Source organism: Lissotriton vulgaris, chromosome 1_1 (genome assembly GCF_964263255.1).
Source record: "Lissotriton vulgaris chromosome 1_1, aLisVul1.2, whole genome shotgun sequence".
Taxonomy (NCBI): domain Eukaryota; kingdom Metazoa; phylum Chordata; class Amphibia; order Caudata; family Salamandridae; genus Lissotriton; species Lissotriton vulgaris.
In genome coordinates, this window is record NC_141685.1 from 1,354,520,708 (window position 1) to 1,354,547,508 (window position 26,801).

The 26,801-nt window shown below is 44.5% G+C and overlaps 1 protein-coding gene across 2 annotated transcripts in view; it reads left to right on the plus strand.

The window, feature by feature from the left end:
* Positions 1–26,801, plus strand: part of STAC3 (SH3 and cysteine rich domain 3) — a 150,411-nt gene that overhangs the window by 64,060 nt on the left and 59,550 nt on the right. The window contains exon 2 of one of the 2 annotated variants that reach the window (XM_086966672.1): positions 9,628–9,694. The exons of the other annotated variant lie outside the window; for it this stretch is intronic. Within the exon in view, the coding sequence (XP_086822798.1) occupies positions 9,629–9,694 (66 nt within the window). The 5' untranslated portion in view covers position 9,628. The remainder of the gene's footprint in view (positions 1–9,627; positions 9,695–26,801) is intronic. 2 annotated transcript variants of the gene reach the window in all.

Sequence of the window (26,801 nt, forward strand, 5' to 3'; positions counted from 1 at the left end):
TGGTCTGAGGTGCTTTGCCTTCTTGCTACCCACTTGAACTCTGTTTATGACATTTTGGGACTGCCCAAGCTAATGCAATGTACCAGTAATGGTAATTTCTACAGAAGTGATTTGCACCATCTGTTGTTGTGAAGTGCACATAGACTGTGCCACTTCCACATGTGATGTACCCGAGCGCCTGTGGCTAAGCTAGCATCATGTACTGTCTGAATGTGGTTACAAAAGCATCTTGACTTTCAGCAGCTTCAGAAACATTTAATTAATTCATGTTAACGTTCTACGTGCCTTTAAAGTAGATATTTGATATCAAATTATAAAGGCGGCTTCCACAGCATTGTTCACCTGGTCCACTTTTAGAAATGGTGGTACACTCTGCTGTGGGCACAATAAAATCTTGACGTAGGTGAACTTGTCTTGACATAACTTTGTAATCGTGGCAGACTCCAGAGAAGCTTCTGGTCAGCAGCATATTCCAACTGGGGCACAGTTGCCTTGGGGGCAGTGGTGATGGTTGTTTCCATGATTTGTCAGGAATTGCCCTCCGAGTGAGTCTGCAACTGACATGCGGAGCAGGATGCAGATTGCTCTCCACAGTCTTCTTTCGGCTGGAGGACCCAACCATTTCTGGGGATAAAGCGTCTCTGTTGCTTCAGATTAGTCTCATCTCTGCAGGGTTGGCAGGCTCCTGTCCTCTTGACTTCAGGATGCTTCAGGTCAAAAGATTCAGCTCCTTCCAGCAAGCCCATAGTCTAGGTGATGTCCCCTCACTTCTAAGCAGCTGGCTGTCAGACACCAGCTCTGGTTGCACAGCAGTTCTTTGAGTACTCTGCCAAACACTCCCTTCCTTGGTTGCAGAAAACTTTGAAGTGGACCAACAAGTTGGTCCCACTTTTATACAGTAAAAACACTTTCGGAAAAGGTTTGGGTGTTTTTTCTGTCCTCTGCCCTACCAGGTTGATCTCTAGACATAGCGTTTGTGTAGAGTAATGCTCCTCACAACAGGGTAGTCTTCAGTCTGTAATCCCTACAAGACCGGCACAAAGAGGTATGAACAGCTGCCACACGGACTGTGATTAGCGAAAAAGGCAAAAGGCTGGCTTTTTCTACCAGGAATTTTCACCCTTAACAAAGACTAGTCTCACCCTTCTCCCACCATCTACCAAAAGGCAATGATCAGGAATGTTTATTAACAGCCCCTCTGAACTAAAGGACCGTCTCTCCCCTCCAGCTTCAGGAATGTCAGCAATACACATCTACTGCCTGGGAAAACCACTGCATCTCCATTTTGTCCAGATGAAGAGGCCAGGGGGTTTGCAAAATGAAACCTGCTGGCCTTAATTACTCTAGTTCCCTCATGCACACAATGCATGACAACACACGTGCCATACATACACATTACATACAATTGGGATGTTAGCCCTGTGATCTGGGTTCGTGTGTAGAAGCGACATTTCATGCAAACAGACAGTAGGCCTTCTCCTGTACAGGGCGGGACTTGGAACCCAAAGTACCCTGGAAAATTGTGTTAGACCAGCTCACATACAGCTGTTTGCATGCAGATCTTTGATGGCAGTTCATAGCTCATTGTGTCAGATTAAGATTGTAATTTATGGGCTGCACAGTATCAAAAGAATCTCTGTGACAAAAGAGGTAACCCACTGAGCTAGCCACTTAAAATACTGTTGTTTTGATATGTATGCTGCACGTTCTTTGCAGCAGGCATATTAACCTTCTGCGCTACCTTAGTTGAGCCAAAACTGCCACTAGACAAAACTGTCCATCTCATTCCAAAAGGTACATTAACCCCCAGAGTTATCTTAACTCTTGTTGCCTCAAAACTGCTGGATATACAAGACCTTTACAGTGTTTTCAAAACTGCTGCACTGCTACAAAACCAGCCCCCAATAACAAAACCGGCCCCCACCCTTTCAGCATCTCGGGGGAACGCCCGATGCCCAGTCAGGCCTTGCTCTTGTGATACAGATAAAAAGGATTGTCCCAGTTACTGATTCACTAAACACAGGACTCTGCCTCCAATACTGTACATGCTAAACCCATGACCGGTATGGTAGTCCACTGCAATTCAATTGCCTCCTGGTCACATAACTTTTCCAGGATCAGGTCAAGGCCTTCGCACCCACACTAGATTAGCACGAGGAGGGGGCAAAACAACAAGCATTGGCATAGCCAATAGGTCTTGCTTTTGGGCCCTTCTAAGTATTTAGTTATGCAGCACAATATCCTTGGTGCAACAACATTAACTGTTGCGTGGCTAAACACTTATAAGGTCCCAAAGGCGAGACCTATTGGCTATGCCAATGCTTGAAATTTTTTGTTCTTGGGGGAAACCGGGCTAGTGCCAGGAGGGGTCAGGGGTGAGTGGCAAGGAGGTGAGGAGTGAATGCCAGGAGGGACAAGGGTGACTGTCAGGCCATTGGGGTGAAGGGCGAGTGCCAGAGAGGTGAGGAGTGAGTGCCATGATACGTAAGAGTCAGGAGGGTCAAGGGTGAGTGCCAGGGAGGGGAAGGGTGAGTGCCAGGGGTGAGGGGTAGCTGCCAGGCCAGGGAGGTGAAAGGCTGGTGCCACGGGGGTGAAGGTTGAGTGCCAGGTCAGGGGGATGAAAGGTGAGTGCCAGGGAGATAAAGGTTGAGTGCCATGTAGGTGAGACGTAAGAGTCAGGAGGGCCTAGGGTGAGTGCCAGAGAAGGGAAGGGTGAGTGCAAGGGGTGATGGGTAGCTGCCAGACCAGGGGATGAAGGGCTAGTGAAATGGAGGTGAAGGGTGAGTGTCAAGGGGGCGAATAGTGAATGCCAGGAGGGACATGGGTGAGTATCAGGGAGGTGAAGAATATGTGCCAGGGAGGGGAAAGTATGAGTACCAGGAGGGTCGAGGGTGAGTGTCACGGAGGTGACAGTTGAGTGTCACGGACAGTCAATGCTGAGTGCCAGAGAGGGAGAAGGGTGAGTGCCAGGTGCGAGGAGTGACTGCCAGGCATGAGAGTTGAAGGGTGAGTGCCAGGGAGGTGAGGGGTGAGTGACAGACTGCAAACAGTAGTGAACTGGGGTCTAGAAGGAGGTGCGGAGATCATCACCCGGTGTGTGCGAGGCTCGGACGCACTAGTTCCAGGTCCGACTTGGATGGATGTAATAACCTCTGAAAGGCAGGTGCCAGGTCACTCGTAACCTTAGTACAGGAGTGGGGTGCGCAGGAGAGAGTAACATCTTCAAACAAAAAACTATTTAAAATCCTGAAAGCTCCACTTTATGGTCTTGCAACCTTATGTGAAAAATATTTAGCAAATGAATGGGCTTCGGTAGCGGACTTGCAGCTTGTTACAGCAACTTATTGAGATAAAGTTTGCATTGCAAATAAGCCAAAGCTAACACAATTTGAATTAGTAACTGTAAGATTCGCAATGAACTAGAGACAAGTTAAAAAAGCACCCCAGAATAGAACCTAGGATACAGAATAATAAAAACGGGGGCAATATTGGTCTCCTATTCACAGCTGACTGCCAAAAAAACAGGTGTTGTCGAGGACTCAGATTCTGGTGGAATCTGAATTTTTAAAAGAGTCAATTTTTCATAAAACTTTTTTTTTAAAATAACTCTTTTGGACATACAAGCGTATAGTGCCATGCGAGTGCCACTGCCCTTCTCCTAAGAAACAACCTCTGTGAAACAAACCGATTAGAATAACTGCTTGCTGTTTAATACTAAGTGGGGCACAAATGCAGTTTAGTATTCTGGTTATTGCTTGAAGGAAGGATAATAAACCTGGTTACCTTTGTCTGTACCACTGATATCTATGTGGATCGGAGAAAATGAATGGAGTGGTATGGTTGACCGAAGACATGAAGGCTGCTTAAATATTGTAGAGATTGGATTGTCAAGCACTAGGAAGCAAGAAGGAATGCTGATTAAAACTAGAAACGTGAACACTTTCACGGCGAACGTGGCCATGAAAGTGAAACTGATCAGAATCGCGCTACCTGGCTGAGAGGAGGCTGATAGGCAGTGAGTAGCCGGGGGGCGGGGTGTGTGGTTGTGTGTGTGTGGTTGTGTGTGTGGTGGTGTGTGTGGTGGTGTGTGTCGGTGTGTGTGGTTGTGGATGTGTGTGTTTTGTGTGTTTGTGGGTGTGTGGTTGTGTGTGTCTGGTTGTTTTGGTGTGGTTGTGTGTGTGTCTGGTTGTGTGGGTGGTTGTGGTTATGTGTGTGGTTGTGGTTATGTGTGTGGGTGTGTGTGGTTGTTTGTATAGTTGTGGTTTTGTGGGTGTGGTTGGTTGTGTGGTTGGTTGTGTGTGTGGTTTTGTGTGGGTGTATGTGGTTGTGTGTGGGTGGGTGTGGGTGTGGTTGTGTGGGTGGTTGTGGGGGTGTGGTTGTGTGTGTGTTTGTGGGTGGTTGTGGTGTGTGGTGTGTGTGTGTGGGCTGTTGTGGTGTGTGGTGTGTGTGTGGGAGTGGTGGTTGTGTGGGGTTGTTGGTGTGGTTGGTTGTGTGTGGTTGATTGTGGGTGTGGTTGTGGTTTTGTGTGTGGTTTTGTGTGGTTGTGGTTATGTTTGCGGGTGTGGTTGTGTGTGTGCGATTGTGTGTGGGTGTGTGTGTGGTTGTGTGTATGTGCTTGTGGTTTTGTGTGTGGTTGTATGTGTGTGATTGTGATTTTATGTGTGTGTGGTTATGGTTTTGTGTGTGGTTGTGTGGGTGTGGTTGTGGGCGTGGTTGTGTGCGTGGTTGTGTGCATGGTTGTGTGCGTGGTTGTGTGTGTGGTGTGTGTGGGTGGTTGTGTGATTGTGGGTGTGGTTGTGTGCTTGTGGGTGTGGTTGTGTGTAGTTTTGTGTGGTTGTGTGTAGTTTTGTGTGGGTGTGGTTGTGTGTGGTTGTGTGTGGCTGTGGTTGTATGTGTGGTTGTGTGTGGTTTTATGTGTGGGTGTGGTTGTGGTTGTGTGTGATTTTGTGTGGTTGTGTGTGTGGTTTTGTGTGTGGTTGTGTATGTGGTTGTGTGTGATTTTGTGTGTTGTGTGGTTGTGAGTGTGGTCATGGGTTTGTGTGGTTGTGTTTGTGGTTTTGTGTGGTTGTGGGTGTGGCTATGGCTGTGAGTGTGGTTGTGTGTGTGTGTGGCTGTGTGTGGTTGTGTGGGTGTAGATGTGTATGGGTTTTGTGTGGTTGTGGGTGTGGTTGTGTTTTTTCTGGCTGTGTTTTTTCTGGCTGTGTGTTTGATTGTGGGTGTGGTTGAGTGTGTGTATTGTTGTGTGGGTGTGTGTGGGTGGTTGTGTGTGTGTGTGGGTGGTTGTGTGATTGTGGGTGTGGTTGTGTGCTTGTGGGTGTGGTTGTGTGTGTGATTTTGTGGGGGTGTGGTTGTGTGTAGTTTTGTGTGGTTGTGTGTATTTTTGTGTGGGTGTGGTTGTGTGTGGCTATGGTTGTGTGTGTGGTTGTATGTGTGGTTGTGTGTGGTTTTATGTGTGGGTGTGGTTGTGTGTGATTTTGTGTGGTTGTGTGTGTGGTTTTGTGTGTGGTTGTGTATGTGGTTGTGTGTGATTTTGTGTGGTTGTGAGTGTGGTCATGGGTTTGTGTGGTTGTGTTTGTGGTTTTGTGTGGTTGTGGGTGTGGCTATGGTTGTGAGTGTGGTTGTGTGTGTAGTTGTGTGTGTGTGGCTGTGTGTGTGGTTGTGTGGGTGTAGATGTGTATGGTTTTGTGTGGTTGTGGGTGTGGTTGTGTGTTTTTTGGCTTTCTTTTTTCTGGCTGTGTGTTTGATTGTGGGTGTGGTTGAGTGTGTGTATTGTTGTGTGGGGGTGTGTGTGTGTGTGTGTGGTTGTGTCGCTTTACGTTGGCAATCATCGTAAGTATTAGCGAAGTTGCTGTTGTGATCTCCGCGCAGCTAGTATGGATCGTAGTCCCCTACTAAAGGAAGCAAGATAAAAGTGAGCGCAGGGGGCGGGAGGGGTGGAGGCAGGGAGCAATCGAGAGGAAAGACAGATGGCGCTGAAGGCTGGCAGTTTACGCGTGCACGCTCGCGTGAACGCAAGCACTAGCCCAGCCAACAGCACTTTTAAAACTCCCCTACTAAATGTCTCTCCGAGCACCGCATGCGCGCTGACTCAGTGAGACCTAAAAACCAAGATACCAGCTACTCGCAATTGCACACTTAAGGCATTAGAACACAACTGTACATCATGCTGAGGACAGTACCGTCCTTGCACTAGTATTATTCAAACTTATGAGTCAAAAGCACCAGACGGGTCAAATGTAACAGGTGATTCACTTTGTTGCTTAAAAAACTTTCTTTTCCAGTGAAAGGATAGAATACAAGTGCATACTAAAGTTCCCTACTTTGGAAGTATTGAGACTCACTATCCAGCCAATCCAATATAATCCTGCCACAATGTTCTGGTTTGTTTTTTTTGTTCCTCCCTAGTTGCAGATCTTTGTTCTTTTTACCATTAAATAAGAATCTATTCTGATTTATCAATTTTGTATTGATGTGATTAGGCATTAATCGACTCGCACTGTCATCTCCCATATGCTTGAAGTCTAGCCGTACATTGTTGGCGCAAATCTTTACTGCCCATCAACAAAGTGGTCTGTGTCTTTGTCTGTGTTCAGCTTACTGAATTTATTAGTGCACCTTTATGCACAAACTCCGTTTTTGTCTTGAGTTTTAAAAATGAGTGGCAAAGACCATTGTGAAGAGAATCAGAGAGATGGGGAGAAACAGCGTTTTTGTGAATTACTTAATTTGGGGATAGATGTTAAGGCTCAACGAAGTGATGCTACAAAAGAATAGTATAGAAAGATGAACATGGGGCCAAGAACAGAGCCCTGTGGGACATCATGGAGACAAACGTTGGCAGCATCATGAGAACTATTCCAAGAGACTCTGAAACTGCACTCCAGGACATGAGAAAGAAGCCCCTCTCATATCATGCCCAGAAACTAATCAAGTAGAAAGAGGAGCAGGGAGAGGTATATCATAATGTCACTGATGCTGCTCTCAGAGAGGAGGCTGGAAACAGCAAACAGTTAGGGTGGAGTGGCTGGGAAGTAAGCCGGAGCGAATAAATTGTAACGATGGAGGAAAAATGTGAATTGAGGGCATTTTCCAGTATTTTGCATGGATGTGTAAGACCTGACCTAGGTTGGATATTCACAGGGTCGAGAAAATGATTTTCCTTTGTAACTAGAGAACTCGCTTAGATTATAATAAGGTGGAAAATGCAAGAGGAAAGTGACAATTGAAGGCAATTTGTGTGTGTACTCATGTCCCTGTCGGATAGTTTTGTCAGAAATTCCAGACTGCTCTTGACCCATTAACAATCTTATCTGATACTTTTTCTGTCACTTATGTCTCATCAGACAGATATTTTGCCAATGGTCATGGTCATGTCCCCATCAGACAGCTCTTGTACCAGTAGTAGCACCCCTCACACTGGTATGGTTTTAGTAATCTTGCATTCAGACGAGTTGTCAATATTGTTTTTATTTGTTTGTTTCAAGCATCCTCATTGCACTTGACTATAAAGTCACAAAGGAAAGCAAATAATATGACAGCAGCGCAAAATAAAAAAAAAAAACAATCTGACCTTTGCTCTTCTCGTACTTTTCTCAATTCTGACCACTCCCTTCCCGGACAGCTCTACCTCAGGCAGTTGCTAAAAACACACAATTGTAGTCTTTTTTTTAGACGTACTTATGGTGAAAAGTAACTCCACAGTAACCCAAGACAAACCCCAACCAAAAGTTTAGAAACCTGGGTGAAATTGTGATTAGGAAAGAACCCCTCGTGTAGTATCAAAAGAACAATAACACATTTTCTTTAGATCGAAAATAATAATAAAAAATAAAAAAATTAATCTACTTGCAGTGCTTGTGGTTTTGTACGTCCAATGTCCAAAATGGCGTAAAAAAGTGCAATAGGCACAAAATGGCAGATATTGTAACTAGGAAAAAGAGGCCTGATAGGAAAATGACTGCCTAGTGGAGGCCACTTGGAGCATCATTCTGTAAATGTAAATGTAAATGTATTTGAGCTTATATAGCGCACAGCTACCCACAAAGGGTTTCCCGGCGCTTGCTTAGGGAACCCGTCCTGGTATTCCCCTGTGAGATAACCCCGACAGGGTATCCACAAGGTGAAAGCCAGGCATCCCGCCGCGAGGGGCCGTTGTGGAGATTAAGCAAGCTATTGCCCAGAGTCGCAGAGTGTGAACCCGTGAGTTGAGAAGGCACCGGAGCGAGAATTATCGAGTCCGTGGAATTTTTTTTGAGCCCAAGACCCGCCGAGGCGGGGAATTGAACCCTGGTCCAGGGCCGATCTCAGCTTCCGGGTCTGCCGCCTCTAACCCCTGAGCCACACTTCTCCACATTCTGAGGTGCCTACCACAAAATGTCCCTGTCTCCTCAGGGATTGGCGGCTCTAACGCCTCAAAGGCGTCACAGTGTGCAAATGCAAAGCTCCTTTTAGAACCCATGTTACAGCTACTGATTAATGGAGCCAGCCATTGTAAGGGTGAAAAACCAAATCCACTCACTGACGTTATTTGTAAGGAGGAGACTCTCGATCGAGTATGTTCTCTGCTTAAATTGTTTCGCTGAATATCCCTAGCACCACTGTTTGCTCTGGCCCCTACTTCTCAATTCTCCCCAGTCCCCTGACATATACATAGTTACCTGTGCCTAAGGATGGCTTTAGCCTTAAAGTGTGCTTCCTAAGTAGAGTTACAGGAGTATAAGTGCATTAAACATATAAATCTACACCGATTATTGCTACTTTAGGATGTACAATTCCCTTAAAATCATGTCCCCGAGTTCCTGACCATCGCCACCTATATTAGCATATGGCGACATGCCCTGCAAGTTGGCACATGCCAACCAAATTTATTCACCTCATGGGGACTGGTTTTTGTGTTTAACATAGCAAAGTGACTACAAATATTCAGACAGGGAAGATACGTATGATCACTTAACGTCCAAGCAGCCCAAAACAAGCTTAGCTGTGCGTGCACTGAAGTGTTAATATACATTTATTTCTTTTATGGGTAGTTACCTACACCAGTAATGGTCCTATTATACCAAAATTGCATTTTCACACTGTTTTATTGCTAATAATGATACTGCCACAATCTGGGAGCAATTATGCTGGAAAATATCTCCCACTTCCCTAGGTATTCTGCCAATACTCGTGTCCTCCTCAGCTATTGGGCTGGTAGTTATACCCAGTCAAACAGTTGTTGGGCAACTACCACCATTAAGTGCAGGCAGACTTCTGAAATCAGGACTATTTTTGTATTTTTCAATTGCAATCATGGATTTAACTTATTTTCCAACTTCTCTTGGCTCCTTTTGGTGATTCCTATGACATCCTTTCTTCACAAGCTCCACACAAGTTGCTGTCTAAGGCACCAGCGCCTGCAAAGATTGGGTTTGTTAACTTTTATTGTTGCCCGTCGTCGTTCATTCGGCGGCTGGAACTATGTTGAGTCTCTAATGTAACTTAGATTTGCAAATTCTCAATCTGTACACCATGGTTCATCCAGTTGTCAGGCGAGGATGCTGCCAGTGCATTATGCTAAGCCCTTTAAGCTGTCAAACTGAGTGTTTGCTCAGGCTGCTGGTTGACCTAAATCTTTCGTCGTTTCAGCATGACCGAGAAAGAGGTATTGGAGCCACCTGCGTCTCCAGGGTCCGGGGAGAGCAACGATAATGCTGTAAGTTCTGTGTTGGATGTCTTCTTTGGTAGCATGCTTGTCATGGTCTGCCCTCTATTGTCAACCGGGTGGAAACGCAGCTGTCACTGCCTGCCCCCTGTTGCCAAAGATTGGTGCTGCAGTTGTCACGTTCTGTAGCCCCCGCCTTCGATCCAAAGCCGGAAGGGCATTGTTGCGTCTCGTCCTATCTGTGGTTGTCTCTGGAAGAACAGATTGCAGCTATTTTGTACCTACTTCTGCTATCATGAAGTTAAAAGGTAGAACCATTGAAATCATTGTGCCACCTCAGGTCTTATCCTAAAACAGGACCTGACTAAAGCAGATGCACACCTGATTGCCTGGCAGGTACAGCTGTTTAAATTCTGAACTTCATAATGAATATTTATTATTTTATGGATTATAGGTTTATCCTGTTCTTCAACAGGGAGATTAGTTTCAGAAAGCGGTTATGCCTCCTCTGTCGTCATACATAGCTTTCTGCAGTGTTCAATGGAAATGCATTGAGCTGAAACCAGCACACGTAGAGTTTTGAACGCAGGGTGAATGCAAAGCTTAACTGTGACAAGTATATATGTATGTATATACAGAGGGGTAACCCCCCAGAGACGAAAGTCTCTTCTTCTAGACTACATGAAAAGGGAACTTGTATTTTTGTCTGCTTAGAACCCCTTCCCTTTTTAACAAGGGTTTCTCCTTCCCAATTTGAAGTGTATATACAGAGGCCCACTCTTGAATGGTAGAACCATGCAAAGACTTTAAAACAATTACTGTGAGATCTCAACATTGGATATCATTTATTTGCCAGAAATAGTTCTCTCATGGTTCGTTGTCTCAAAGCATGTCTTGACCAATCTGTCAAACTCTTTGGTTCAGTATATCAACACATTATGCAGTAATTCTCACACCTTTCCGGCTTTGTTAGTGTTTTTTGGATAATTCTTCTTTTGTATATAAAATATGAAAATACTATATCTTGAATAAATTAAAGCGTTTTCTTATATATAAGGCTTTTTCTTTCTCTTCTCTTTCCATCCTTTTACATGCCTAAAACAAAAATAAATAGATTTTTATTGAGATAATTATGCACCGACTGAGAAGTCTTGTTAATGGTAAATACCTTTAAAAAAGGAACACCCTGTATTATATGCAGTTGGTACCCAGTCAACCGTTGGAGTTCAGGTTTAGTCTATATTTTGTAAATCCACTCTAAAGAGAGCATTACAAAAACCCTATGACAGGTTCATTACCCCGTTTCAATGCCAGGATATAATTCCATACACGATCTTTTACAGTCAGCAACCCATCAAAAGGTATTTGCTGCAAAATTGAATGACACCCGAGTCCGACCTTTATGTATGGACATGATAGAGCAAGAACTGTGTAACGAAGCGTGGAGTGATATATAAAAAGGTGGGGTTTATAAATATGTGGTTGTATCAAAAGAGGGATTACATGGGGGAAGAGGGTTGTAGACATTTTGGGAGAGGCAGGGTGGTGAAGAGAGAGATGAGATTCCTTGTGCTTTCATTTTCTTGTAGAAGAGGAGTAGGGAGCTTGTGGATCTGACCTGCCATCTTGTTCCAGATTCCTCAGTCTTAAAAGGAGAAGGCTTTCTTCTATGGCTTGGCTTCCGGTCTTGAAACGAACGCTGCTTCTCCTGTAGTTGTGGGTTCTACTAGATATTCTGATCTTGGCGGCCTTGTGTACAGTACGTTGTGAAGGATGTTACACATCTGGAGGGCAACGCTGGTGGACATGAGAGGCGAGCCAATGGAGCTCTTTGGGAACAGGAATTTTCTCGATCACTTTCTAGAGACCTACAATCAAGCTTTCCACTCCATGGTGATGCTTCTCAGATGTGTGAGGTTGGATTCCAGCAATCATGTCAGCTAGGTGTTGCCGCTATCAGTGTTACAGAGGACCAGAGCTTGTACAGCAGCTCCGAAGTCTGCTTCTGTGATGAAGGACTTTACTTTCACATCAGCATTAGTTGTCTTCCAGATTCAATCTTACGAGCGATGTGGGTCTGGAAGGTGGAAATTTAGAAGCTTCAATTCCTATGATTGTTGGTCAGTTTGGGTGCAAAGTTATCTAGATTCAATGATGACAATTGATGCTATTATATACCAGATGTTCTATCCTGCTGCAACTGCATTATACCATGTATATGTTATGGTGTTGCTTAAGTATTTAGGAGTGCTCAAATTATATTCCATGGTTCAGATAAAATAATCAAGTGTAGCGCTAAGAGTATGATGCCCACTGAGTCCGCCCAATTGAAGGTTTTGGTCAAATACACATTCCGCTCCATCCTGTTGAGGACGAACACTGTTCTTATAGACCAGGACTGATTTTTGTGTCAAGAGTTTGTGCATCCTTTTGGTAGAAAGGGGGTTATTCAGTCCACATCAGGCATTGGTTGTCGTACAGGATTCTAAGGCGGTTCTGGTTACTTATTGCCTCAGGTTACATGGACATTGCTCCAGTATGTAAAGCACCCATGAGAATTTAAGAATGAAAAATTTCTTAGCTAACGTAACTGAAAGTTTCAATTCTATTAAGGACTCGGAGGCAAGGATTATGCTGTACTTTCTCCACTTTAATCACAGCAGCCATTCAAAGTTAAACAAACCACTATTCCTATGAACCATAGGGAATAACAACACAAAAACAATAGAGTGTCCATGGATAGATAGTCCTCTTCCAATGCACCAATCACTGAGCTTCTCGGAGTATGTAGTCCTCTGTCCCTCTTCACTCTCCCTCTTTCGTCGCTCTAAGCCAGCCAATCCCAAAATCTTCATGCGTCCTGTTTGCCCGCGTCGCCTGCAGAAGCAAAGCACAATGTGAGCGACAGCAATGGCTAAGGATCAACACTTCAGGGAAGGAAGATCACAGCATATGAGCACAAGCTGTATAAAGAACCATCAAAGAACAAACCCAGTTACTTACCCCATTACGAGGGCAGGATGGAGACCTGAAACAGGTACCCTGGGTGGGATAATCCTCGCCTGCGAGTCCTTAATAGAATTGAAACTTTCCGTTACATTAACTAGGAAATGTTTCATTCTATGTCAGGACCGGAGGCGAGAATTATGCTTGTTTAAAGCTTGCTCGCCACCGGGTATGCCATGTCTAGCAACGGCTTAAAATAAAAATTGTTTAAAGGTGGAGTCAGAAGACCAGTCTGCTGCGTTCATTATGTCTTCCAGACGAGCTCCCAGGGCAAATGCTTTACTGGCCATGGCCCCTCTGGCTGAGTGGGCACCAAAAAGCCGCAAATCAATACTGGCCTCCTGCATCACCCAATGGAACCAACGGGCGATCGTGGGGTAGGAAACTCCCTATGAGGCTTCTTGACTGCGATAAGCAACTGCCGCTCACCTGGAGGACGGAACTCCTCAGACATTTCCTCATAAGCCTTAAGGCAAGCAACAACACATAACTTAGGGTAGTCCGGGACAGCAGGGTACGAAATGGATGTTGTCCCGCATTTCGTCCACCGCCGGATAGTGAAGGTCACCCCGGAGGGAGAATAGATCCTGCCCGAGACATCCAGGACCCGCATTTCTGAAACGCGCCTGCCAGAGATGAGACAGAGGAGCATGGCCAGCTTGGCGGATAGCTCCTTCCTGGACAAGAATCTATTGGATTGCCATGACAAGAACAAGTTGAGAACCTGGTTGACGTCCCACAACTGAGAGCAACGAGGCTCAGGAGGCAAGGCTCTGACGATCGCCTGCGTCTCCGTCTAGCAAAACGTAGAATGTCAGACGTGGTGAACGAGAGGACGCGTCTCAGCACCCTCTGGCGGCGTGAGGAAGGTGCCGTGAGCCCTCACCACTGAGATAACGGCCGTTAGGGAGACTGAAGACTCCCACGGCCGAGCGAGAGAACAGAGTAGCGGTCAACTCGCAAAAACAATGAAAACCTTAGGCAGCACAATAGCAACTAAACAAAAGTAAACACAAAGTGCCCTTAAGCGCAAACCAAGCAAAGAAAATGCAAGGCAGGCCAAGACAAAGCAGGCCTGTACAACCCCAGCACAAAGGGAATGCAGAGCAAAACAGCAGAGCGCTAAGTCCCTGAAACGGCAAAACGCACTGTCAAGAGTATAACACAGCACATTAACGGCAAAATTCACATATGGAAACACTGCAAAGAGCATAACACCGCACGTTATGAGTAGAGGCAAAAAGGGCAACACTTATCTAGCTGCAGCAGCAAAGAAAGAGGGAGAGTGAAGAGGGACAGAGGACTACATACTCCTAGGAGCCCCGTGATTGGTGCATTGGAAGAGGACTATCTATCCATGGACACTCTATTGTTTTTGTGTTGTTATTCCCTATGGTTCATGGGATTAGTGGTTTGTTTAACTTTGAATGGCTGCTGTGATTAAAGTGGAGAAAGTACAGCATAATCCTCACCTCCGTTCCTGACATAGAATTGCAGCGGTATGTAAAACATACAGTTCTTCGATGGTTGCCTACTGAACTGGTATTTACTGCTCTCATTGCCACAACAGTCTCCACAATGTAACCCTGTATTTAAAGAACACGTTGGTATGAAAGTCTATATAATGCTAAATATGTAAAGCAGAATTGTCATGTTAGTTGCACATTTTTCTGCAAGTACACTTTAGCATACATTACTCACTACCATTATATGAAGCACACATTTTCCCAACAGTTTTCTGTTGCCTCCTTATGTTAAGTAGATATTCATTCAACAGTGTCTGCTTTACATACAGGGCAAGTTTGAGCTGTCGTGCGGGTATGTGACTGGGCACTCAGGGTGGTTATGCCTTCAATCCGAGTGGCATCAGCGTTGGTGTGTAGGGTAGCTATACATGTATTGGGCTGGTTCAAGCACTTCTAAGCAGGGATCCGGTGATTTACAGGGATAGTCCTAAAACTCCTGAGTTTGACTGTTGTGCGTGGGGTATGATCACCACTCTAAAGCGAGTCTAGCAATAACCTGCATTGAACAGGACTAGCAGTTCCCAGAGGATGGACGGTTCCATTAGTCGGAGGATACCAAAACTTCTCGGATTGGCTGAACACTGACGACTTTTGACTGTTTCACATTACCGGCTGTTTCCTGAACAATAGAGGAACTGCAGCTACCCTGACTGCATAACCGAGTCCCTTATTCTTAATTCCTTCTGAATTCTTCCCTTCCACCCCCTTCTCCTGGTCTCTCTCTTCCCTCTCCCCTGTCGCCCTCAGTGCTTTGAGGTGGCCCTAGGGTAGTTTAAGGAGCTACACAAATAAACACAACCCATTAAATGGATTATAAGTGCATGTATTCCATGGCTATATATCTTAAGAAATTGACTTGGTTTTGGCTCACAGGGACCAACTTTGAACTTCTCAGTAATAAAACTACTTGAAAACCGAAAATCCTTCTTCATAGTTGAACAAAAATGCGTACATTCTGAAATGTGCAGGATGAAACATATTATTCATGACTGCATTGCTCCGCAAATACTAGTTTTGAAGATAAATGATAACGTTTCGTGTAAGAACGGATACCAAAGTTGTTCACATCCTCCCTTCTTTCCAAATAGAATGTGCTCGTGCATATTTTGTAGACACATTTTCTTCCTCTCACCTAGAGCAGGAGCTGTTGCAGGTTATTTATCAAAGAGTTCTTAAAAAGTGGTTGAAGCCATCTTAATTCTATAATAGTATTGATGTACGTTCTAGAGGATATTATTAAGGGGTGATTTCTTGTCGTCCGAACTATGTCTTAAGGCAAGGGCACTCTACTAAGGTAAAGTGTTATTATCGCCGTGATTGTTCATTTTGTCTGATTCATTAATGCAATAGGGCATGCTAGGAGAGAGTAATAGTAATTTGGCAAACTTCTTCTGAAGGACTGTTTAAAAAAAAAAAAAATTTTACACCAACAGTAGCGAAGCCAGCGTGTTATGGTCCCTAGTGCAAGAAAGGAAATAGCCCACAGGGGCAGCTCCTACGTTAAGGCGTCGCCCAAGTGCTCCCTGAAGGGAAACAACCTTTACAACGCAACTTTTACAACGCACTACCATTACAACAAAACTTTTACAACGCAACATCCATTGCAACGCAACCATTACAACGCATACCACTACAACGCATGTCATTACAACGCAGTCCATTACAACGCATATCATTACAACACATAGTACCCCTACACTATCCAACACTTACCCTACTATTGCACCCTCTGGAGTTAGAATAGTTATTTTTACCCCTACACTATCCAACACTTACCCTTCTGTTGCACCCCCCTGGAGTTAGACTAGTAATTTTTACCCCTACACTATCCAATACTTACCTTACATGCAATGTAATGTTATGTGTTGTAAAGGTAGTATACGATGTAATGGAATGCGTTGTAAAGGTAGTTTTTAAAAATTAGTTGTAATAGCATGCGTTGTAATGGAATGTGTTGTAAAAGTATGCGTTGTAATGTCATACCTCCCTCTCAGAACTGGAAAAAATACAAATAAAATGATAAGCTTGTTATTATGATTTTATTTTTCTTCGCTACGGGGCTTAGTTAGGGAGTGGGGGGGGGGGGTATGGTGTCAGAGCCTGGAAGGAGTTGTTCATGCACACTTTAAGTGCCTATGACAGTTTGGCCGGCCATCTTGACCCCGCCAAACAGTCATGCACACTTTGCATGTTCCCACTGGGCTATAAGAGACCGAGGCGGGTGTGAGGAGGTAAGTGTTTTTTTAAAAAGTTTTGTTCCACCCTCACCCCCTCCCTGCCACTGGAAAAAGGATCACCTGCTATGGTTTGAACTATAAAATACAACAATGATCATGTTTCCGCGGCCGCCTCTGGCCCCGGTGACACTGCTCCTGCTGCACCTAATGGAAGCTTCGCCCCTGATGGGGAATATGAGTTTTGTTTAATATATTTGCTAAGCGATGTTGGTTGTCAAGCGCTGTGGTGTGGCATAATAATTCTTTTTGTGGGAGGAGCTAATTAGTGGTAAGCATTGTTGGCTGGTTGACCAATTGTACTTCAAGAGTCTCAAACTTTTGGAGAGCAGGCCTTTATTGCCAGTTACTGCCTTCTTTCTTAGCAAACCGGCTGACAGGCACCACCTGAACATTCAATGCATGTTATGATAGTGAACAGTGGGAAACAAGCATTTGCAATGCAATAAACCTCGCATTTGGGAGAGTTAGAGTTATTGGCTTGTAAATTATGATCTCTTTTACCTATGTGTTTTGGTTCGGAGTGTAGTGAGTGCCTGTGATGTGGAGTGGAATTATGTGGGTTGTATTGGAATTGTTAGTTGTGGAATTGTGTGGGGTGGAATTGTGTGCTGTTAGAGTTGTGGGTTAGAGTTAGTGGTAGGATTAGGGTTGGGTGTAAGGTTTGGGTTAAAGGTGAAAACTAGGATTGGGTGAGGCATTGGAGCAAGTCTTTTTTAAGGGTGAAAGTTAGGGTTAGGGTCATTGATAAAGTTGATTTAAGATTAGGCATAAGGTTTGGGTTAAGGGTGAAAGCTATAGTTATGGCGAGATATTGGAGCAGGATTAAGGGTGAAAATGTATTGTTCGGTCTGGATTAAGGGAGAAAGCTAGGGTTAGATGAGGGATAGGTGCGGGGTTAGGCATAAGCTCAGTGTTCCCGACTGATTTAGGGCCAGGGAGAGAGTTTGAGTACAATTTAACTGCAGGACACAGTTAAGATTAGTGTATGGGTTAGTGTTAAAGTTAAAGTTTAGGACGCAAGTGAGGGAAATGAAAGAAAAAAACATTGGAAAGAAAAGTACATTTTAAGCAAATTATCTGAACTGAATGTATATTTTAACAGATATTAACAATTTCGATGCATTTGCAAAATAATATCTTAAAATCTTAAAATGGAGCGCGTTCATAATATAATTTAGAAAGATGTTTGTGGCTACAGTTTTGATACTGAGGGTAACAGCGCAACCAACAGTTGACAAAAGAAAGAAAATACATTTAAAAAACAAGACAACTGCAGGGTTTGTATGGTTAAACCCACCAAAGGCCCTGCCATGAGCGGCATGGGACGGCAGAAGCTGCTTGAATTGAAGTATGTTTTCCTGCTCCAGAAGCGTATGTGTTATTTAATTGAGCTGCTAACCAATAGCTATCTTATTAAATAAAAAATGTAAATTCATTAAAAGGCACGAGCATTTTAAAGGAGACACTGTGTATCCACGGTAAGTGTAGAATCATCACAATTCGAGCTGCACAGTATCCTGGCAACAGCAACCACCACAATGACCTCATAATTTGGGAGATTATTAGCCCAAAGGTCACACCTCTGCACCCCTCTCACGTGTGCATCAAAATAGTATCATTTTTCCGTCCCATACAATGAGACCGGAAGAATATCTGTGTTAGTGTAGCATGTCCAGCCATGGCGCGCGGACATACCGGATGTAAACACACACAGAGAAGAGACACCACGATTGTCATTGATACTCGAACCATTGTCAGTTTATGTGAAGCAAAAGCCCCAAAACACTGATGTCCTTCAATCCCACAAAACGTTCAACTCTTTTCCAGATGCACAATCAAATCTAAAGCTATAAATTGCATTGCAGCCAAAAAAGTCCCTTACTTTATCAGCGTCTGGGAAGGTTCCATGGGATCCATCTTAAAGCGGATTAGTTTGCAGAACACATATGATCAAGACATATACATTATGGTAGTCCTTCACTCAAAGAACGCAGCTGTTCCCCCCCCCTCCCCCCCCCCCCCCCCCCCCGATGCACTATATTTTCCAAATGGTTGTTTAATTAAATGGCCTCCTTGCCAATTGCATGTGTTTGCCAGAACCCAGAGTCCAATGTCCCCAGCAAGTCCACTTTGCCTCACTGCTCAGGTCATGAAGCACTAGGCTTCTTGTCCCACTCTTGTGCAACACACTTCATTTTCAAGAAGTGACTCTGCAGTGGAACTCCTTGGTACTATTTGTAAATTAAAATGATGTCCCATGAATGCTGCAGGACAATAAACAGAGATTTGGAGATAAAACTAATTTTAAAAAGTACCTACCTGTTTGCACCGTTCAACATTTCTTAGTGAAACAAAAACATAAACATATCTCTATATTTGGCTCCAATTCAGAAGACGACCAGGCATTTTTTGGAATAACTACTAAAATTAAGCACGATTTCTTGATAGCACTGTTATCGCGATGGCATGCAAATTTGTACCTTAGGAAATATCACAATGCAACAAGCCCCAGTTATTCCTGCTGAATCCCAGTGTGCCTTACTCCCCCCTTGCCGCATTTTTTCCAAAATCGGCGCTGGGGTGCAGCTGTCCAGACTCACAAAGGCAGGCTGCTAGTGGCTTTGCTGCTTTGAGAGCGTGGTTGTGAGTGGTCAATCAAGTCTCCCTATTTATTTGAACATTTTTAAGAAACGCTCTGAAACCATCCGCTAGCATAGTCTGCAGCCTGGCAGTGCTGGGACTGGCATGACCAATCGTATCTCCGGATGTTACCTTCTGAGAATTGACAGAGGTCCTAAGCCCACTGTTTCTGGGCCCACGGGAGAGAGGTAGGGGTAGGGGTGTGTAAGTGTGTCTGTCTGTCTGTCTCTCTGCCTGCCGCGGCTCCTCCGCAATGGAGGTGGAGCAGCAGCCCACTGCCTGGCTCAGAGTCAGCAAATGTAAAATAAAACTATGTTCTTGCATCGTTTTATTTAGCATTTGCCGGCTCTTAGCCAGCGATGTAGGGAAGGGCTGAGCCGAGGCATGGGAGGCACTAAGTGCTTATATGCGTTTGGCTGGCTGTCTCGGGCCGACCAAACCCACATGCGCACTTTGGTTTCTCCTGTCTGGCTGCATTAAGCAGCCGGTATGGCAAAACCCCCACAGATTCCCTGGCCTCAGCGGAGCTGCTCTGCTGCTTGGGGATTGGATATAAGTCTGTCACAGGGGCTGCTCAGGAAGAGGAGAGACGGCGAAACGGACGCAGCGCTGGAGGCGGCCGGCGGCTAAAAGTACTTTAAGAAATAAATGTGTTATTTCTAACACCCCCTCAATTTTACAGCCATCACCAGAGGTGGGTGGCATTGTGCATTATCCCTGCTGCAGCAGGCATGGGTGGCGGGGAGTCCTTCTGGAGTCTGCCCCAGACAGGTGGGGCGGTGCCTTGTCTCGCATACATTCCAAAACAACTGCGTTCAGCTCCCACCCTGAGTAGAAACCTCCACCACTGAACAAGGGGAAGCATCTGACAGAAGATGGGAACACTTCTCCTCCCTACACCCTAGTACCCTCACAAGCCCCTCTTTCATGAGCCCCAAGAAGTATACCTAACACCACCACAAAGTAGGCAAGCCTGTGAGGTAAGACCACATGGCGCTCACTCAATAATGACTCCCAGTCACATCACCCCCAAAAACTACAACTACCTGTCTAGCTCTCGTCTTGCCATCAGATTGTGAGTTTTAGTAGCCGTGCTTTTATTAGACAGTTTTGCTGTCATACTGTGAAATAAAAGTTATGTGCAAGATAAAAACATTTCTCAAAATATTTACCTCCCAGTACGTAAAGTGAAGTAAAGCTGCAGGTTATTTGACCGTAAAGCAGTGAAAACAAAATGAAGACAAAATAAGTGCAATTCATCACCTGAACATAAAACTAACTTCACCTCAACTCTTGAACCTCCCATCAATGCTGTGCCTTATGGCGCTCCAAGCTGCCCTCACCCGCATTCTTTCTCGGTGGCACCCTCATCTGCGGACAGGAGGGCCGTGTGGAGGAGACAGCAGGTCTGTAGCAAAGCAAACCCTGATTCGGACAGCCAGAGACTGTCCCAAACACCGCAACTAGAGTTAAACCTTCGAACAACTTCTTGGCTTTAATACACTCACTTCTCCACTGTACGTTACCATGCGAAACATGAACCGCTGAAAATATCAACAGTGCCCCCACCACCCCTGGCACAACTGAGAAGCACAGAAGGGGAAAGCCGGGCTCAACTTTCCCTTGTCTGCTTTCCATGCGGGCTAGAAAGTTTCACTGGTGCATCCCCCACCGCTTCCATCTTCCCCTTGAACGCTAGTCATTACATTCTCTCACCCTTTGAGCCTCGCTAAGCGGTGCTAGGCAAACTGTACAGGGAGGTAAAAAGGGAGGGAGTTTACAGTTGCACTTTGAAAAATGCCGTTATTGCTCTTACCTTGCAGTGTTTTTTTAAACACAAAAGCAGGCACAATACTCAAACATAAAACGCGGCGCCCATGTTATAAATATGGAAGAGGGGGTCATGCTGAAACAAAGTGCGGCACTGGTGCACATAAAAGTTATGTGCATGGCGGCCCGGGAAGCAGCCACTATAGTAATAAAAAAATAATGATGAAAGCGGCTACTGTGCTACAACATGAAGCAGGCGCATGTGTATATTAAACTTATGCGCATGGTGGTCCGCGAAGTGTGTGCCATAGTGTAAAAAAAACATGAATGTGGGCACTGTGCTAGGTGACTTGGTGATACAATATCACTAGCAAGTTATAAAAGAAGTAGTCCCTAAACAAAACACATAAACAAGTACAGTGTAAGTAAACTGTAGTTGGCTGGTGCTCCTTGCCATAAAACGGAAGTGATGTATTGAGAGCGCCAAACAATAAGGAGCCAGGAAAGAAGAGCAATGCAGGAGGGAATCAATGGCAAGCAGCAGGTGGGATTACACTTCATATACTGATTACAGCAGGTGTTGCAGGTAGCGCATGTGCGCTGCCTAGGCTCAACCTAAAAATGGGTGCTTGACCACTCAGAGAAGCCGACCATTTGAGGAATGTTTGTTGTCCTTTGTGAGTCTGGTATGTCTATATGTTGCTGCCTGGAGTCAGCCGCAGCCTGTCTTTTGTCCCCTTCTACTGTGATATGTGGAGAATTATATTGAGACCAGCCAGGTGTGCTTGACACTGAATGTTCCAAAAGTGACGCAGCATACAATGACTAAACTACCACATGCCAGATGGCCAACCCACCAGTTCCAAATCATTCTGAACTTTCCGCTATCCCTCCGTACAGTGATAAATCAAAAGTCAAACGATCTATATAAGTCATGCCAGGAAACCAGCCCGATATAGATAGTTGAGCAACATTATCTAAAGCAGGAAAACACTTCAGAGAGAGAGAGTCGTGTGCCGCCTGTGGCAGCTGGAGAATTACTAACAAATATACCACTGCAGGGGCAGTGTTAGTCGCCCCTTCCACCTCTCACCTACCCAAGAGTATCATTCTTTTAAAGAGGCAGAGCCACTTAGAAAATGTTGGGTTTGGGACACTACTTGGGCTCACAAGCTATATATCTGTAAGCACAAATTCTGGTATGGTTGATATAGGCTGGAGTTATCCAAAGGATGCATACATTGACTGATTCTGTGCCATATTTTATGGATAACCACTGCCTTTGTAAATGATTGTCACATGGATGTCCTCAAAATCTGTCTTGTATCTTACCCCCTTCGTGTCAAACATTGAGCACCCGTTTATATAGGATGTAATGGGCTCATATGTACTGGACATTTAATTCGGCATTGCTCCATTTGGCTCTCAAGGCACCCTATTTTATGTTTCCACCATCCAGTTAGGTTCATGTTCCATTCTCAAGCTATGATATGGCAATATTTCTCATCAGCATGTCGAAGAATCAAAGAAATGCAATCAGACATAAGCACAATCTTTCACTCTTTCATGGTGGGTTTTAAAAATAAATACAAGGAAAAGTCTTTCCAGGGGCCTAGATGTACTTAACCTCATTAAGTCGCTAACCCTAATCCGTTGAATCATTTCAATATCCAATTTACCCCAAAATACTTTGTTTCACTGACCACGTTCTGACTAACTGCCATATCTCAGGTTGGAAACCGTATCCTAGGACCCTGTAGTAATGTATTAAATGTACATAGTAACGCTGGGGAATGAAATGGAACCCAAAAAAAGATTTCCTTTGTATTTCCTCTGGGAAATACCGAAATGTATCTGCTAGGCTTAGAAATTCGGATTATTTAATATGGAACAAATGATGCAAAACTTTCTGAATATATGAATGCGGGCATCTTGATTCACGTAAAATCGTTTTTTATCGGTTTTGATCCCTGAGTAAGGGGGATCTGCTGCCCTCGATACACGTGTACCAGGTTGCATTTTTAAGAAATGGGCTGTTAGCAGCTTTTTGGAGATAACAAAATAATAGTGATTTTAAAAAAACATGTATTTAGAGATAAAAAGTTGAACGTTCACTGTAAATTCACCAAATAATTATATTTATGATCTGAATTTTATGATTATTTATGGTTTTTGTGTGTTTAATTTAAAAATTTACTGATTATAACCTTGGTGAAATACACTCTCCTCTAAAATAAAAGTAATACTGGGTACATTGCATGATCAGTACTATATATATATATATATATAGATGTGAAGATAGATTTTTTCCCCTCTGGCTGTGACTGGCAATTTTTAGTTTCATTGTTTGCTGCTCCTATGCAGCATGTGAGATAGCTGCCTGCGGTAGGTGAACCGCAGGGAACTGTTCGATATGGTACAATATAAAAAACACAAAAATCACTGACAAAATATGTTAAAGTGAAGTTCTGGTTAGCTGTGGTTATATGTTATGTGTATTTGTATAGCTCACAGCTCACCCTGGAGGGTATCCTGAGGCAGGAGATGTATGGGCTGAGCCAGGGTCGAGGCTAGGTGAAGGACCAGGTCTTCAGTTTCTTGCAGAACTCAAGCACTCAGGAGGAGCCTTTGATGTGCAGGGCTGCCCATTCCAGGCTTTAGAAGCGAGATAGGAGAAGGCATGACCACTTAATCTGGTTCTGGGTATGCAGGGTGGTGCACGAGTAAGAGTCCGGCTGAGCGGAGGTGTCTGGTAGGTTTGTGGAGGTTTATGTGGTTCTTAAGGTACATGTGGCCAATGTTGTGTAAGGCTTTGTATGTGTGTGTGTGAGGAGTTTGAAGAGTGCTTGTTTGGGGATTGGGAAACAGTGGAGCTATTTTAGGTGTGGTGTGGTGTGGTGTGTTGTGAGGTCAGGGTCAGTGTGGGAGGTTACGGCTGACCCTGGCCGTTGAGTTTGTATGGTCTGGTGTCTTCTGATCAGTTGAGTGCTGATTCCAACATAGATCGTTGCCTTGGTCCAGCTTGCTGGTGATGAGGGCTTGGTTGACGATTCTATGAGTATTGGGGAGTCATTTGATAATCTTCTTGAGTATGTGGAAGCAGGAGAGAGAGACTGTGTTCACTTGGCCGGTCATAGTGAGTTGGTTGTTGATTACTATTCTGAGGTTCTTTGCATGCGTTGCCAGGAGGGGTGTGACTCTGAGTTTGGCAGGCCACCAGGTAGAGTCCCAGAGAGAGGTATCTATGCCGACAATTACTACTTCTGTGTTGAGTTTGAGGAGGTTGGTTTTCAGCCACCTGGCAGCTTCAGCCATGCATGCCTAGAAATTGGTTCAGATGTTTGGTATGTTTGGTCAGAGAGGGAGAGGGAGAGGATGAGCTGGATGTTGTCAGTTAGGACATGATGTTAATTCTGTGGGCGGGGATGATGCTGGTGAGTGGAGTCATGTAGGCATTGAACAGAGTGGGGCTGAGAGAAGATCCTTGTGGAACTCTGCAGATGAAGTTGATGGCATCTGATTTGAAGGGGCCAGGGTGACTTGTTGTGGCATGTTAGAAAGGAGAAAATCCAGCAAGCGGTAAAACCTTGGATTCTGGCTTGATACAGTAGTTGGACATGGATGAGGTTGAAGACCGTGTCGAAGGCTGCATAAAGATCAGTAGGATGAGGGCTGCAGTGTCACCTCTGTCCATGATCATCCGGATGTTGTCCATAGTGACAATGAGGCTTGTCTCTATTGTGGATGGGCTGAATCCAAATTGAGTGGTATCGAAGAGGTGGTTGTCAGTGGGGTGGCCGGTTAGGCGTTTGCTTATCTTTTCCATTACTTTTGTGGGTAGGGCAGCAGGGAGATAGGTCAGTAATTGGCTAGCGTCTTTGGGTCTGCTGAGAGGTTTTCGGGCGATGAATACTGTGGCATGTTTCCAAACATCTGGGTGATGATTGGGTCATTCAGGATCAAGGAGAGGGCTGCCTTGATAAGGTCCAGTCCTGTGATGAAGACGTGGTGGGGGCAGGGGTCTGAGGGGCTTTGGAGTGTATGAACGGCATGGTCGTTGAAGTTTCTTGAGTGGAGATAGTAGGCCAGGTGGTCAGGGTAGTCCTCTGTATGTTGGTAAAGATGGGCAGGAGGGCTGCAAGGATGGAAGGGTACAGTTGGGGCTCAATGTTTTTAAAGATGCTGATGTATAGGCACAGCAGGGTGCAGAGGTCCTGAGAGAGGGTTACCCTAGATAAGCTTGCTCCCAGAGAGGTAAAGTCTTTCACTATGGCAAATATTTCCTTGGTACTGTTGGTGCTGCTTTCGCTTTGGTCAGTAAGTGCAGAGCATTTGGTGCCTATGATTTTTCTGATGGTAGCATCTGAGGGTGGATTTTATTGTGCTTTTGTCTGTCATTTTGGCTTTGTCTCCATCTGTGTTCAACTTGGTTGAAGTAGTGTTTGTTGTGCCTGAGCTCTTCTGTGTACAAGCTTCTTGCGGTGTGGATCTTGTTGCTTTGTTGGCTTTGAGAGGAGCCAGGGCATTTGTACACGTGGGGATCCAGGCTTTGAAGTTGGAGATGGATTCAGGGAGGTTGTCGTTGTGTCAAGGCCTCTGGTGTACAGGTTCAGAAGACCAGGATGTTTCTGAGATCTTGATCCAGCCCTATCATGAAGATTAGGTAATAGTGCTTCTGTGGTTTAGTGGGATGGTTATGTTGAGGTTGATGGGGGAGTAATCACACCTGGTGATCGGTGTGGCTTCTCTACTGTGATGTTGCTGAAGCTGGGGTCCAGTAGGTGTCCAGCGGCATATGTGGGGCCTTTCACTAATACTTTAATGTAGAGTTAAGAAATATAGTTAAACTATAGTTATAATTAAGAATTAAAACTGAAAAAAACACTAAAATTCGCAAATTATGGTTAGGACCGCACCCATAATTTGTACACCCACCATGCAGGCCATAACTCGAATGCATATTAGTAGAACTATGGCAACTTTATTTTGAAAAAACTGCTTTTGTAATGGAAAGTCAGACCTAACCATAACTAGTCAGATATATGTAGTGCTTTAAACCCCATATTTCACAGGCAACCTTGCTATATGGAACATATTTAACAGTACCTTGTGCAAAACTGATTTCATCATCATAATGACAGCCCCCAAACCACTTTGCATAGTTTAACCACTGCCATGGGAACTAGGGTTATGCAACACGAAGGACCACATATTGCAGCAAGGATTTCTAAATTATTTTGGAAAATATAGCACATTCTCTGGGCAGTATTACTTTCATCCATCGAACTAGAAATTTTCTTTTTTATGAAATCTGCAGATTAAACAAATGATGTGGTAAGTGCGGTAAATCCATAATAATGTGGTAAACACTGCAGTGAAATAATTGCATACGTTCACTGGTCCTCACCTTTGTACACAGTTTTATCAGCAATTTATTCATGAAAGTTCAACAAACGCTAACCATTCCGAATCTTATCAGTGCACACAACTTTCCAGTTTATAAGTTCATCTGATTTAGGTTCGGCAAGGTGACTTTTGTGCAGATCCTTACTGGGGGACTGTGGAAATGAGGGTAAAAAAAAGTGAGGTTTTCATTTGAACTCGCACAGAAATCTTTACTCTGTGCTACAGAAAAAATGCTACACAGAATTATAGCAAACTTTGTATGGCACTAGAACTTTACTCAGGGAAGAGCCCCTTTGCTTAGTTTGTTATAAGTCTGATCAGTAGTGTTTGAGAAATTAGCATTCCAAAAATGTGTTAGTGGGCTTGACAGCATTAAAGGTTATCAGTATTTGAGATTTTAGCCTACAGACAGGCCTCGAACCCTAGTTTCAGGCATGTCCGCGGATCCAAATAAAAACATTAAGGCTCTCCAATTGAAGGAGGGAGCGATTTGCTCCTATTATCCATTCCAAATACTGTGTTTGACAAGCCCCCACAGAAAATGTTTTGTTGCGACCATCACCGGATGCTGGG